We start from the raw sequence: 16,582 nt of genomic DNA, 5'->3' as shown, positions 1-16,582 counted from the left end.
AATATTGAGAAAATTGTTGACGAAAAAGACACTGAAAGAGGACGGCTGGCCAGAAAGATATTCAAAGAGTAGAAAGGTTGATGTGATTCCACGGATACAGGAGGAAAGAGAATTAAACGAAGGAGAACATACTAGTGGAGAAGAAAGTGAAAGTAGCAGAAGACCGAAAAGAAAAAGAGTTGCAAACAGAAGATATTCAGGACCAGAATGGGCATACTTAACTACAAATGACTATCAAGAAGAATTTTTGAATTACTGTTTTGACCGAAACATTGACGATTTTTATTTTGGTACGTGAAAATCACAAAGAAAATAATTGGGAAAAATAAAGTCGTAGTGCTGCACTTAAAGAGAATGCTATGAAACTTATTGAAATGAACAAATAAATAACTGGATTTGACAAAGCTGCTATACTGTACTGATAAAGGGACTGTCAAGAGTGAATCAATTTTTTAAAACAAAATGTTTTTTTTTAGGAGGGATTGTTTGTTTTGAATTTTTGAAATTTTAAGAAAATGTTTTTATTTTTGCCCTTTAAATAGAAAACACGAGTAACTAATGTAACCAAAGCAGTAGGATTAGTTGTTGCAAAGTGTTCAGTATTGGTTTGGAGGTAGTGAGTGTGTTAATATGTTTATTGTTATTTATAGGAGTGTCTGTTTACGAGAAGGATGGCGCCAACCAGACTATGACAGTTGATAGTACTTTAGATTTGACTGATACGTCACTAACAAAAGATAAATTCAGGATAGATGTCAATTACTTACATGAAGAGAAAGAGCTTTCCTCTAATGTCTTCTATCGCTAATGGCATGAGTATGTTGAGGTGATAGACGTGAATGATTGTTATGTGTGCATGCAGATTCCGACTTCAGTGGAAGGAGAAACTACATATCATAGCTTACCAGTGACGTATGGTATAAGTTGCAGTCTTTTGCTAATGCATTTCTATAATCAAGAATGTATTCAATATTTTTATTCAAACTATGACATGGTATTGTCATTCCTACCAGATTTCTTTAAGCCTACTTTAACCTTTGGTACAGCTTTTGCTCATAGAAATAACCTAACTTGTTTATTAACACCAGTAGAGAAAAAGTTCTTAGATAACACAGAAGATAGAAGAAGAGAAATAAAGACAAAGATAGATAAGGGGAATTATAAATAGAAAGCCTGGAATAGATTATGCTTATACTGATATAACTTAACAAGGAAAACTAACAATAGATGCTGAGCATGTAGGGAAACTTGTATATCTATAGGCCCTGGAGTAAAAATGATAGAGTGTTTGTTGGAAAGAGTGAATGTAGACATGTTTATATGTTCAGGAGTAAGTGGGATTTTATGATAAATGGACAGGACCCTCCAGTACCTGGGATTTATTATGTTTGTGGGTGAAATGCATATTACTGTCTTCCTAGAGGATGGTATGGAACATGTTATTTGGGAATAGTCTTTTCAAAAAATCTATCAGTTGGAAGACTTGAGTAAGATTCCTGAATCAAAAAAATTTCAAACGAGACACAAGTGAGAATCAATTTCTACCATTGTGGGTGACATTTTTGGGGCCATAATTCCTTTAGTGGGAGTAGTTCAAAATTCAATTAAGGTTCACAAGTTGTCTACAATAGTGGACAACATGTTGACAAGATATTCTGGAGCTATCATTCTTCTGGAAACAAAATTGGCTGTTATAATAGCTATGGCACTTCAGAATCACCTTGCTTTAGACATTCATTTGGCGAAGGAGGGTAGAGTTTGTAATTTATTGGGTTCTAACCATGCTGTTCTTATTTACCTGATAATTCAGGTAAAGTTAAAGAGTTGATTAAAATAATATTTACTATTAATAGTGAGGATGCAAAAGAACTAACAGAAACTACGGTTTGGGAAAAGGCTGGAAAAGGGGTCAAAGCTGTGGGAAATTGGTTTAGTAATGTGGGAAGGAATATTATTCTGACAACAGCAAAAAGGGTATCAATAATTGTACTTTGTATAATTGGCATTTGGGGAATATATAAAATGATAAAATGTTATAAGAGAAGACAATCAGAAAAGAACAGAAACAAATTTGAAATATAAATAAATGAATTCTATAGATGGAATAAAAGAAGAAAATAAATAATGTAAAAATAAATGAGAAGAAATTTTGAGATCAATGATAATAAAATGAATTTATTATGGGTTGGTGTGATGACATAGTCATCAGAGGAGGGATTGTGAGACTGTGAATTTTCTATTATGTTTATTTATGATTTTTATACTAAAACGTCTGATGAATTAACGTGTAAAAACAAGTAACTTTTAAACAATAGTTATTAATGCTGATTTTCTGTCCTTAACGGAGCAAAACTTCAACTAAATGCTGTGGTTATTTTCCATCATTTAGAGCTTACAAAAAAGTGTTTTCCAGGGTCGTGTAGATGTGCCCACAACTACCCCTAGTGGGTTGATGCACTTTGTCTTTCAAGGTCATGTTTTAACTGAGCATTGCATAAGCTGAAATGTCTTATTTTTTTAGAATGTTACTAATATCTGGTTTTTCCTTGAGGATGGAAGTAAAACAGCTACAGTAAAAGTTTCTTCCTGAGAAGTGGTGACCGAACGGAGATGAGACAAAGTCGGAAGAGGAAGAGATTATAGTGAGGAAAATGTTTCAGTCAATGTAGAATTGTCGTATTATAGGTTATCAGTTCAGTTGTTGATTGGCTAGAGCATAAACACCCCAAGGACTGACCAATTATAAGCTTTTTAGAGTTTAGTATAACAGGTTAGAGAGAAGGGAAGGCAAGAGAGCGATTGATGACGAGAGTCAGATGAAGCAGGAGGCTAACAAGTGTTCCTGTATCAGAGGAGGGTTTAGCTATCGTTCGGCCCAAATTCCAAAGACATAACTGATGGTGTCCACTGGCTGAAGTAGACTGCTTGTTGATGTTTCTAATAATTGGGTAGAGTATAATATTGTGATGTTATGTGTTTTATTTTGTTTTCCAGGTACCAGCAGCAATATGTGATATGACTGCTGCATAATAACAATAATAATATTTTTGTTTCCCTTACATTAATCCAGGATAAGAGTTTTCTAAATTTGTGTTACTAAATTCTTTTCACATGAAGCCCAACATGTTGATGCTAATTTGTGGTTAGCGAGGGAACTGATTTGAAATGCTCATGATTTATCTTGAAATCATTTCTATGCTGAACTAATGCATACTTTGTCATTATTACCAGTTTTTGTATTATTAATAAGTGTGATTCTTTTGGAGATAATTTGTTTGATTGCCCTAATCAGATTGACATTTGTAAAACGCTTTAATCAACCACTATTGGTCTTATACGCTTATAATTTGTGTTTGAGAGTTATATTTTTTACATTAGCATTGTTAATATAGGGAAATAAAATCATAATTGTTCTTAGTAAACTGAGTGTGGTTAGTAATATTGATTGTAATTGTTGGTTATTGTTGTTCACCTCACACATTGATGACATCCCCTCAAACATATGTTGCTTCGATCCATGGTCCTCTAGTGCAGAATCCACTATTCAGTGTAAATAATAGCTAGGATTCCGTGGCACTGCAGCAATATCACAGTGGGCAACTTGCTCTGTAAATGTAGCCCACTCTATTATTTGTGAGTTACTATGGGTTTATTTGTGCCCTACTTGTCACAAAACCTTAGTTTGGAACTAACCTGGCTACTTGGGCTGGCAGGCATGATGAAAGTCCACATACTTCACCTGCACGCAGCTGTGGATCCAGTAAATTTCTCCTTTACTCAGGGGCTGCACTCAAGGGGAGAAAGGGTTTTGGATTGAGGGAAAGATATGAGGTCCACCCCTGTTGGTTTCTTCACCAGTGGAATCTTGCTTTGTTTAGTTTTCTCCTTTTCAGATGTTTCAGATGCAGGGACCTTAAATGTCTCTTTTGCACTTGCCTCAACTCTCTGTAAAAGTATTCCCCTGATTAGATTATGTCCTTAAGAGATTCTTTAGGAATAAGTTATCTTTTACTGATTCACTCTGTTAAATCCATCTACACAAGGCTGTGGGATAGCAAAGTCTAAAGAATACATTTGCAGTTTGCTAAGATAGTTTCAAATAATTGTGCAATAATCCTTTGTAAAACAATAGTTTTCTAACTTATCTGAATTTGGTCTGGTACTCTTTCTCATTTCTTTTGGTTCAGGAACATGGATCTTTGGAGACTAGTTACACCACTGCAGACGCTTGTCAATTCTGGACACTAAGCAGGTCAGAAAAATCTTTTTCCTCAAAACACTTGATTGTCTTGCAAATTGTGTCAAGAGTGGGGAAGGAATTTATATTCTTCCCTCCAAAATGGCCAAAGAGGTTTTGTGCAACCTTTCTTTACAATTTCCAGAGTTTTCTCAATCTAGCAAGTATTGGTGCTGCAGCATCTAAAAAGGGTTTATTATCCTGCAAACAGGTATTGGCACTGTGGTGCCTAAATATTTTCTGCACAGTTGAGTCAGGATCATTGACTCCAGCAGGCTTTATTCCTAAAAACTAGCAATGCTCCTGTAAGGGCCCATTGTAAAAGCATGTGGTAAAATGCAAGACTTTTCACAATCAAAAGGTTAAACATGCAGGTTTTGCCAAGTCTTTCAATATATAACATGAGAGGGCTACTGCCTTTGTCACCACATCAATAAATCAAGCCCGTTGCCTTAAAGTGAGAATAAGTGAACATGACCATGTATCAGTCTATAGTGTTCCACAATACATTTAAGAACATTCAAAGGAGCCTATTCACAAACTGCACTTTGTAGTACGTTTAGCAGTACCACAATACCACTACTCATGCACACAAGGTGATAGTCCCACACCTACATGCAGGGACCTCCACCTCTCCATTTTTATACAAAGGTCTCTTCCCAGTTTTTGGTCATCTCTGCACACGTAGATAAACATTTTAGTATTAAATGTGGGAGGAACATGGAAGAGTGGCTGGGAAACAGGGGATACTTACTGATAAATGATAGGGAAATGGGAAAGGTTGAGGGGCTTTGGGACAGGTAAGGACGGGTTAGGGAGGGATATGCAAATACAAATACTGATCCACTAAGCCAATAAGTGCCCAACACAGGTGTAAATGCACTCCAGCACAGCCTTGGAGTAAGTCTAGCACCACACATGGCAACTCACAGGTACTGCAACACACTCCCATGGAAAAAATTTAGACATTGTCTAAAAATGACACTGTAAATAAAATATGTTATGTAAAATGACATATACATAATTTACATATATTATATATATCTGAACAAAGCAGCACATATACAAGCCTGAGTGTTTTGTTGCATTTCTGAATATATTGCCCGACATGTATGAGTTTGTGCATTATTTTAACCCCTTTTAGTACTGAATTAACATTTGCAAAAACAATTACATATTCTCCTTTATTCAATGTGTGCCAAGATTTACGTTGCCATATATGTACACTGCTACTAACAGTCTGGAGTAAGTGCTCCAAATGGTCACTTGTTTGATACACATACCTTTTTGATCCATTCAATCAGCTCCTCCGACTCACACATTTGGCACTTCTTTGGGAGCTTTTCTTTGTGTTTGATGTACATACCAAACTTTCAAGTTGTTATTGTGTTTTCCTTTATTAATAACACACATAGAAGAGGGGCATATGCATTAAACTCATAATTATTGCATTTGTCAAAGAGCGCACAATGTAAATCCCCTTCCTATGGTATTTGTCATAGAAATCACCATATAAAACCACTTTCTATTTCATCTGTCGGACTTCTCAACGTAAAACCAATTTCTATTGTATTTGTCAAATAGTTCAAAAGGTGAAGCCTTTTCCTGTGGTGTTTGTCTTGAAGTACACCTTGTAAAACCCCTTCCTATTGCATTTGCCTGACTTCACAACTTAAAGCCCCTTCCTGTAGCATTTGTCAGAATTCACAGTGTAAAACCTCTTTTTATTTTGTCTGCGGCCTCTCAGTGTAAAGTCCCCGTCTATGGTATCTGGCAGTGAGTTTACATATAACATAACACTATTTTCTATTTTATTTGTTAGAGAGTTAACAATGTAAAGTTACTTAGTATGGTTTTTGGCAAGCAGTTCATTGTGAACATTACTCCTATATTATTTGCCCGTGACTTAACAATATGAAGCCCCTTCCTAATGTGTTGGTCACAGGATCATTCAGACCCTTTCTACTGTTTTTGACCTAGTGTCTGTGTTAGAAAATACTTGTCCAAGAACCTTAACTCAGCGTAATACCATTGTATTCAACATTAAAGGCTTACTGTTTCAACAAGCATTTTTCTCAGTGGATCATTGAGGCTTGCCACGTTTTTCATAGATTTTCATAATAAATAGGTAAGACCTCCTATTTTCCCATTGCACCAATTAAGCCTACAGACTTTATCACTGGCTTGTTACCACGGCCAACGCAGGTGAACCATGCTGACCATATTCTATGCACAGCAGGCACTCTTTTCCAGAAGAAGGACACAACTTATGCCCAATGAAATCCAGTAGGGAGAAAGGTCAGAAAGTGGGTGGAGTCAAAGCCCTTCCCTCAGTGGTGCTTCTAAAAGCTCTATTTCTTTTGATCTAATAAGGTCAGGTAACAGCCGTGCTATCAAGCCAGTTCTTAAAATGAAAGTGTGGTGGCATAACTGTGCCAGGCAAAGACAATAGAACAAAAAGTTCATATTTCAATAATTACACAGACAGAAAGGGCATCTCTGGTAGACAGTTCGAGTTTCTTTGCACAATGTACAAACATCCTGCAGCCCTCTCACTCCCTCCACCTTCTACCAGGCGGCAAGGCGCAATCAGCTGCCAAGAGCTTAAATGGGGCTGTAAACCTCTCAAAATCGGAGCTTGTGTTTCGAGAGACTCTCCCTAGACAGCTGTTATTTTCTTTTTCAAAGTGAATGCAGTTTTTTTCTGGCAGTAGTGCACCAGAGTTCCCTACAGTCAAGTATAAGTGTGCTCTTTTTATAGTTTTCAGTAACGGCACAACAGCCATGCATTAACTGAGGGTGAGCCTGATGATCCCTATGTGTCTGATGCAAACCTTCTAACTCACACAGTGCCACTGTGTGTCTCACGATATAGCCTCCGAACACACAATCACACCGTGAGTTGTCGATATCACATGGCGCGCACACAATTAGCCTTAAAACCCTGCGGAGAGCAGGTTTCCAGCTCATTGTTTTGAGTTTATACACTGCTGAGGTCTATTTCGGGGCTTTATGCATCCAAGGACTTCGGCGGCAGCCTCAGAAGCTTTGTTTTTTGGTGTGAAATCGGCGAGGGGGTGAATTTAAAGTGTCTCAGGCTGTCCTCGGTACTAAGCACCGCCACCGTTCATGGCAAAACCTCTCCCCCCTCACAGGGTGAAAAATGTTAGTAAGTGGTAAGGTGTGCTGCTGATGGCTTTGAGTGGCAGCTCGACCTCTATGCATCCCTCCTGATAGAGCTGCACTGTCAATATGCCTCTCTACTGATTACAATGCACGGTAGGGCTGGCCTATGGACATTCCTAGGGCTGAGGCACGGCTCATGGGCATTGCTCATGATGACATGCAGAAACCTGACCCATGTTCACATTTGCTTAAGAGGTGGTATGGCAGCACAAAGTAAGTGTCTCTCTCATGATGACGTTCAATGGAAGCTTTACCCTGGGCAGCTCCCCTAATGACGTAGGCCAACAACGTGGAAGTCTCCTTTCATGATTCACCTTCGGAGGCCTGCGCTATGCCACTCAGGAACACTGTGCCTTTTGTGTTCTGAGGCTACAGCTTTTGTCTTTGTCAAAGTAGGTATACAACTTTGCAAGCATCGTGATAACGGAAGACAGCAACCTTTTTTTAAACTACACCAGGTTTGTAAGGGTTGGCTTTCCATGTTTTGTGTCCCCTACAGTTCATTGGATTTACCAAATATAATAAGCAAACCACATTTGTGGCCGCACAAATGGTTAGGTTTATCGGACCTCTGGGGTAGTTCAGGAGCCCGGCAAAGACCGAGCTGGTCTGCACTGCCCTGTTTCATGAATACATTAAACTGACTCGTGGTCATGCTTACCTTAACATTAACACTTTTTAAATTATTTCTGCCTTCTCTGAGGAAATATTCAGGACCTAAAAAGCTCAGTTTTCCAAGGGGGCAGCAATATAATCAACATGGTCCTCCAAGGTACTATGTAAGGCAAATTAATTTTAGATAGATGTCCTTCTGTTTCTTGGGTTAATAGTGTTATATTGCTTTGAAGGCGATCCGTTAGCTGATGTTATGTGTAACTCTTACAACATGCATTAGTGTTGTGTGGACCCGCTTTGTATCTGAGCTTTTCTCAGAATGATTTACTCTGTTTGGCATAATGTACACCAGTGCATTTCAAGGGAGCAAAGCTAGATAGATACCACTGAGCAGAGTAGGCCACAAGGCCAAAGAGAGACAGTCACTACAGGAGGACCCCCTGGACTAGATCGTTGCTGATGATCTAGACCAAGGGGTGTAGCTACAGTAGTGCAGTGCATGCTGTGCAACCAGTAACAGATTAATAAGAAGTCCACTAACCTAAGTTATGGTTGTTTTTTTACTACCCAACCTGTGGCAAAAGGGGTTTAAGTTCGCATTAGAACCTAAGGCACCCTTGCTACACCAAGTATGTAGTGCGGTTTTCCTATAATTGTGTGCGTATTCTACTTTAGCCTGAGTACAGCCTATCTGTACCTAAACACAGTCAGTTATAAACGCTATAGTTTATGGAACTACTTCTGTTGATATAAAAGTTATTCAATTCAGCGAGCAATCCACTTTCCCAGATCAAAGAGCCCGTTTTTTAATCTAAAAGTGAAACAATAGCTCACACTACCAGACCTACTGAAACACACAAACTCACTTTGAAATTAAATATTTTTCCATACCTCATCTGCTTTCAAACCTCACTGTTTTGCAGCAGAAACATTTTTTTAAGTAGGAGATAGCCTATAGCAATATTTCAGCGCAACCTTTTTTGTTTGACAACAGTTTCTCAAAACTTATATAGATATGACATACAATTTGTTGTGGCATTTTAATCTACCAGATGGATAAGGATCAAAACTTCAAAACAAGACATGACGCTTTTCTTCATTAAAAAAAAACGCATGACATTCGTCGAAGCTCAACTTGCTTACATGTCCGAGAAACTCTAGTTCCATATCTTATGAAGGGTTCACGTTGCTCTTTGTGTTCCCTGTTCGCCCCAGGCCGTGCCTGCTATAATACATCCTCATCTCTTGCAGATGGACAGAGGTTGCCATGGTGACTCCCGCTCACGAGGCATTATCGCCGAAGGCTCGTGCCCCGCATACCCAGGGTCGAGCTTCCTTCCGCCTTTCTATTTATAATTCCAGCTTTCACATACCAATATGGGGCAAGTTTCCCAACACGTTTAAACGGCATGGCATTACCACTTGATATAGCCCTGCCTTTTCTGTATTTTACGTCTTTTGAGGCCAATGCCAATGGGAGACAATAGCATACGCTATAGGTTATCAAGCAACAGTATAAACAACACACTTAGGGCTTGACTATCAATTCTTTAAAAGGCATTAATCGGTGTTTTGTAAAGTTGCAATGTACTCGTGCGTGCCCAGCACGAGTCTCAAACCCGTGAGTAGATACAGTCTACCTATATACTTGTGTACATACATAGATTGCACCTACAAAAAGAATATCAAAATACAGACTATCAAAATAAAATTGAGTTCACTAAATTAAAGTATCAGAAATGCCTACTCAAAAAATATAAACCCCATATAAATACATTAAAAAGCATTTAGCAATAAAAATATTGACGTGCGTTGTCAGGAATCATTAGGGGGTTTGGCGTTCAAGGACTGCTGCAAGTAAACCACTGATGTGTTTCCATTTCAGACAATGGTAGAACAGACTCTAGATGAGGGGGCGCCATGAGCAGCAGAGCAGCTCAGGTTAAGGAGCAATGGAAGCTGCAACTTTCTGTGCTATATTGGCGTTTTAGTTGCTGATGAGTTTTTTCACTAACATCATCCCTCATCTTTGTTATTTGTTATCTTTGTTATTTATTCCCTCTTCGGTTTACTTAGTTACCAGATCTTTCCCTCTTTGACTTACCTTGCATATTTGACGTAGTTTTGGCCTAGTCTTATTGCTGTGCTCGTTATCTGTCCCCTTCACATGTAGCAGCAAGCAGGAGGGAAACCATTTGCGTGTTTCCCTACTGCTTGGTTTCGATTCACTAAGGCCCACCATCTTGAAGCTGGTGAGGACACCATCACTACGAACCTCTCACCCTTACCAGAAAACATTTGTTTACAACCTTTGCTATGATACAAGGCATAATATTTGAGAGAGTGGTGCAGTGGTGATTGCTTCCCAGTCTCTCAATCCAATGTCATTCTGGTAGTTGGTTCTTTCTCGAACGTTCTTATTTGTGCCAGTAGAGCTGGATTTTGTGAGTGGGGATGATTGTCATTAGAACCTGTCAGACAATATACTCTCAAATACTCAGGAACCCAATCCCTCAATTTTGCAATTGTTTCTAAATATGCTGGGATTGAAACTAAAATATCAATTTAACCGAGCCCTACAAGAGTTGGGCTTGGCTGGAATTAGGAATTTGTAACCAGTCGAACATTTCGTAGGTAAACATTTTTGTATGGTGTTTATTTTAGTAGGCTACATTGTTGAATATTCATTTTTGTAAACTATATTTTTAAAGACTATATTTCAATATGTAACTCTGTTTTCTACGTGTGAGCAAAGTGGCAACATATCTCTGTAGGTGCGGTGCAATAGACATCATTTAGACAGGACATATTGCTTGTGAAGAGTGGGCCACTGTGAAAGTGGGATGGGTGGAAGATGTTATCACATCATGTGGTGAGTGTTGAAACACTAAAACCAGACATTAAGTATGTGAGGTAGAAAGTTAAATAAAGGTATTTTTCATTATGCTTTAGGAGAGGTTGTGCTTACTCTCAGGGGACTACCAAACGTCTGCAAAAGAGGAAAAAACAATGTGGGGACGATAATAATTTAATTCAACTACCTGACGGTATGCATTCCATCTGTGCTCTCAATGAGAAAGGCTGATCTAACCAGAGGGGTAGTTCCTCTACCACAGATCATGGGTGGGACGGGACATACAAGTAGGTATCTAATAGTAAAGAGTTTATGAATAACGCATTGCAAGCTTGTTGTATATCCGAGAGGGGTAAAGTGGGACCGACCCCCAATTACTCATTTAGGCATGCATTGCAATAGATTGTTTTTGTGACAGGTCTAGCACTTGGAGATGTATATGATATTGAATTGTAACACAGTTCATGATTGATACCCGGCTGAAAGGGTGAATGTTTATCCTTTTATAGATGGTATTATTTGATATTGGAAGTTGCTTCTCTTGATCAGGTATGCAGCATGCATCTAAAGAAGGAGGAGTGGAGGCACTATTAAATATAAGATAAGAGCAACTTAACACTACTGAGTCTTTGCTAAAACTTCAGGTATCCAAACCAGGAAGCTGCTAAGGGGGAGTCTCCGACTCATCACTGATGCCTCTCCATGGTGAGAGACCAAATAAGGTAAAAGGGGGGAGTCACTCTAATGCCTTACTTAGAAGATTTGAGTATAGGAGTGTAGGGCTGCACAAGTACGTTCCTAGGTTGCACACAGCAGCACCTTATTGTTAGAAATGACATCCTTGGTGAGGTATACCCCTAGATTTTTTGCTTTCACTCCCCTGTTTTTGCTGAATTAATTTTTGGTGGAATTAGGACTCTAGCCAGTGGTAAAGTTCTTGCACTCTCTCCCTTGCACATGGTATAATTGGTGTACACCTAACTGATACATTTAACTTACTTATAAGCCCCTAGTATATGGTACTACATGTACCCAGGGCCCATATATTAAATACTGTTAGTGAGCTTCAGCACTTTATTGTGCCACCCTATCAAGTAGCACTGTAAAACATGTCTTAGGCCAGCCACTGCAGCCTGCGGTGCAGTTTTAAACTGCTGTTTTGACCTGGCAAAATAAACCTTTTGTCAGGAGTAAACCTTCCTTTTCAGTACTTATAAGTCACCCCTAAGTTAGCTCCTAACCATTCCTATGACTGGGTGCATGGTGTTTACTTCATTTTGGGAACAGAGATATACTTCTTGTACTCAAATAAATTGTAATTTAAAATCATTGTTAATGTTAATACAGATTTTAGGTTACTATTCTAAAAATGCCACTTTTAGAACGTTGGCATTTTCTGCCTAAACCAAATGTGCCTTTCTGTGAGTGTTCAGTTACACATGACTGTACATGGCTCTGCTCTGGTGTTTTTTGTATTAATTCCAGACACGGGCCCAAAAGGATTTTGGTTGTGAAGCGGGGTGAGCCTCTCCTGAGCTGGTTGTCCTTTGGGGTTGTACTCAGCCTTCCTGAGCTTCAAGGGTAACCCCAGGGCCATGTCCACTCCCTTCTTGACTTCAAAGGGCTGCCTGACCTGCCACTTGCAAATGCAGCTCACTCCTTTATTACGTTAGACAATTTGGAGCCAAGCCTAAAAAAGGGAGACAGTTAGACAAATGGGCATTGCCCACCCATAGGCTGGCAAATGGGATACAAGTGGCCTCTTCAGAACCTCTATTCACAACACTCCTGGACTTGTGGAAAATTCAGAAAAAGGACTGACCTGCTGTCCGAAGAAGGAAGATTGGACCCGCTTGCCTTTACCCCAGGCTCCCAAAAGTGACTGTAAGGGTCATTTTTCTGACTTGTTTGAGCTACAGGAACACAAGGGTCCAGAGGCCTTCCTTCAACTGCCCAGCTGACCAGCACCAACTGGACCTGCCAGAGCCCTACTGCTGACATGAGAACTGATCCCCAAGAGGTGCCCCCCAGTTCCTGGACACTTGACTGGCATCAGAGTGTGCTCCTTGTGAACTCCAGGTGAAAATCCTGAAGTTGTGGGCTCTTTGCGACTGTAGAGTAGACTTTTCATGCTGAACAATGACCATCTGTGATGCCTGCCAATGCGAATCTCCAGCGGCGACTTCTCATTGAATCATTCCTGATGGTCCATACCAGCAGCAGCAGCCCACGTTGACTGCCAACGTGAAGCTCCAGTGATGACTGGCTCTTTGCATTACAACAACGACCATCCGCGATACCCGACCTGTTCCTCGCGCCAACAATGGTCTCCTTGTAGCCCCCACCTACAAAAACCCCACCTGCAGCTCCTCCGTGGGCTTGGACTTGATAAGGTAAAAACTCCACCAGGACCAGCTTGGTCCCTGTATCCCACCTGCTTTCGATGGCAGTCAGCCTGAACTTGTGACTTTACACCAGTGCTTCACAATCAGATAACCTCGAGTGGCACAATGTGGTGCCATTTTTACCTAAAATTTTAAAATTAATTACTCTGGTTCTACTGGTTGGAGTTTTGTCATTTTGGTGTCATTTTATTTATTGGAATATACCATAGTTTTCTAAATTGGTTTGGATTTAATTGGTGTTGTATTTTCACTTTATTCCTGTTTGCGTGCTGCATATGTATTTTACACATTACCTATAAGGTAAGTCTGACTGCTTTTGAGCCAAATGATCAGAGTGTAATTACAGGTTTATTCATTGACTTTTGTGGTTCTCCCTGACAAGGACTGTGTTTATTATTTATTGTGTCTCAACTAATAACCCCATTTCTTACGTCTGCCCTTTGATAAAAGTGAAATACTGACCCAGGAGGAAAAGCGAGTAATTCTAGCCCAAAATAATCATAGACTTGACATGCAAATATTCACATATATCGTAGGGCCTCTTGATGAAGTTGCTGTACAGTTATGTGGTGAGGAAAAAGGAAGATTGGGCAACAGGTACTATCTAACACGTCTGTCTGGGACAGATACAAAAGTTATGTGAGTCAAGAGCTTGCTCGTTAGATATGTTTTCAAACTGCAGGGCACAGATTTGAGTCCCAGCAAGGATTGATGTGCCTATCATCAATCACGGGATAAGAAATTAAATACAATTGAGTTAGTTAATAGCAATGTCTAAATAAATACAGAATAAATGGCAAAACTGTGAGGATAAGTACTTTACAAAAATAACTTATTATTTTAGCCTCTTTCAAAAAAGACATCAGTACATATGCTAACAAAAGAGGGGCGCACCCCCTTGATTGACGCAGACTGATTTTATACCATTAAATTGAAGCAATATACATAGCTCCACATTTGGCTTTATCTTGCATATTAAAAAATATTTACCCAATGTATTGCTGTATATTATTTCTGGGTGCCTGTAAGTTTGGAAGTAAGCCATAAATGCGTGACCTGTGTATTTCTTTTTTCCTACCTGAATTACTCCGCCACCTTCTCCGTCATTTCCAGCTAAAAACTCTTTGGGTAAATTGATCATTTTCCCCAGCCAGTCCAACATGACTGTCTCGAGCTCTGTGCAAGCCGGACTGGCAGTCTGCAGAAGGAAAATAAACATGTTTTATTTATTTTTAAAAGGAAAAAATATAAATATTGTAAACAAGGTGTTAGGCCAAATATGTCCTTTCCTTTTGCTTGTATTGTACTGGCTCTTGCCTTCTTTAATCAATGAAGTCAAGGAAAACTGTTGTTCTCTACTCAAATTTAATTTTACAGTAGTCTTACCAGACGTCGAACCTAAAATCTTACTGAACGTCCTCAAGTATGGCAAATTTCAACACAGCGTTTGTGATGATTTTGTTAAACTCTCTGCCCAAAAATACCGTAGCCTTAATTCCAATAAAAGTATTTCAAATAAAATAGATTTAGGGCAGCACACCAACTTGAAAACCTCCAGATGTATGGTTTAACCCAAAGCAACAACGACTTTATGGCTGCCAAAGTCTTTTATTCTCTCATAAGTGGGGTACATTTCGGTAAAATTATAAGGTTTGACATCCCAAAAAGTTCAGCATGAAACACAATGTTACTTTATACACCTATATTGTATGTAGGGAGAGAGACTGAAATTGGGCAAACAGTCATTACAATGCGGTCATTACCATGCATAACCGTTACCATGCAGCAATTACCATGCATATGCTTTTACAACGCATGGCTTTACCACAAATATACCCTTACCACGCATGCCCTTACCACACATTTTGTTGTAAAGGCATGAATGGTAAAAGCATATGGGTGGTAAAGGTTTTAAAGGTAAGTATTATTTTTGTAATTTTGTAAAGGCATGAATGGTAAAGGTGTATGCGTGGTAAATGTTTTGAAGGTAAGTCAGGCCTTTAGTGTTTTATATATATATACATATGTTCAGTAGGCCCTTTGCCTGGACATTCTTAATTCACTTCCAAACATCTAGTGAAAAAAGAGAAGTATATGCGATTGTTTTGAAAATGGAGGCGATAGTCAAATTAATTGCAAAATTGTGAACTGCAATCAGTGTTAATGAGTTTTCTTACATACATATCTCTAATGAAACACATTTTTCTAGCTCACTTCAGGTGAACTGTACTGTTTACATGTTTTCTTTTTTGCTCCTACGAGGATGAGGTGTCCTGATCTGGTCACCTGGCCCCACTGGCATGGAATTCTTTAACAACTTATTGTCACAGAGCATTTCCAGAAACTGTTTATGTGCTGCTTTTCCTGTTTTTATAAGGAGTGGCATCTTGTGGAGAACACAGTCACCCTGTACTCACTCCTTGCAATCTGGGCTAGCATTACACATAGGGTCCACTGTCCCTGTGTGCACAACTGCGGACCTTCAAATAGATGCGCCTGGCGCATACAGGGACAGTCACCCCATTACAGTTAATGTGCTCCCCCAATGCAGCCCATTAACTGTAATAGTGGCCTGGTGGCATTGCATTATTGGAAGGAGGACCAGCTGTTAGAAACATTTGTTTGCCTTTCCCTGAGCATGCAGCAACATGGTCTGCATTTGAAACAGGGGCAAAGATTCCCCTGCAGGCTGGTACAATGTGTGACTGCACATGTTTGCAGGGGGTAATTCGGGGGTTCCATAGGACCCCTTTACTTTGACCGCTTAAGCTACATGTGTGCTGACGCATTTGGTATTACAGAAAATACCGCATAAGCATCTGCAGCTCCTTCTGTAATGCCAAAGTTTCCCGGAGGCACAATAAGCGGGCATCTCTTCCCTTAGCACACCGAGGCAGTTATTATGATATGGCCCTGCCCTTTGGACAAGTGCACCTTCAAAAACAGAAGCCTGCTATTGTGGCGTGTGGCCAAAAGTCTAGATGTCAGAGGGCAGAACACTGTCCAACTGACATGCAGTTCTGATAAATCAAAATAATAATAATAAAATACCCTCTTCTGTTCCTGCCGCTGCCAGCTGCCTTGCTCCTCTTCCAGGCTCCACATGCAATTCTGGCACGGCTATCATGCTATGCCTAGCATGAGATCAGCACCAGTATTGGTCTGAGCAGCTTTTTCTGACACTGCATGGGATTCTGTGGAGTTTCTCCAACCCGGCTGTGCAACACAGCCGGACTGGATAAACTTAAGTGTGCATCTCGGTTTGGTCAGCCTCAGACGGCCAGC

At 39.7% G+C, this 16,582-nt stretch overlaps 1 protein-coding gene across 2 annotated transcripts in view; it reads right to left on the bottom strand.

Moving 5' to 3' along the window:
* DDC (dopa decarboxylase) overlaps nucleotides 1-16,582 on the bottom strand; it is a 505,341-nt gene that overhangs the window by 229,242 nt on the left and 259,517 nt on the right. For both annotated transcript variants that reach the window (XM_069216857.1, XM_069216865.1), the window contains exon 4: nucleotides 14,376-14,495. In XM_069216857.1, the coding sequence (XP_069072958.1) occupies nucleotides 14,376-14,495 (120 nt within the window). The remainder of the gene's footprint in view (nucleotides 1-14,375; nucleotides 14,496-16,582) is intronic.

The sequence above is a fragment of the Pleurodeles waltl genome, chromosome 2_1 (genome assembly GCF_031143425.1).
Source record: "Pleurodeles waltl isolate 20211129_DDA chromosome 2_1, aPleWal1.hap1.20221129, whole genome shotgun sequence".
NCBI lineage: Eukaryota > Metazoa > Chordata > Amphibia > Caudata > Salamandridae > Pleurodeles > Pleurodeles waltl.
This window is presented reverse-complemented; position numbering and strand designations above follow the sequence as displayed.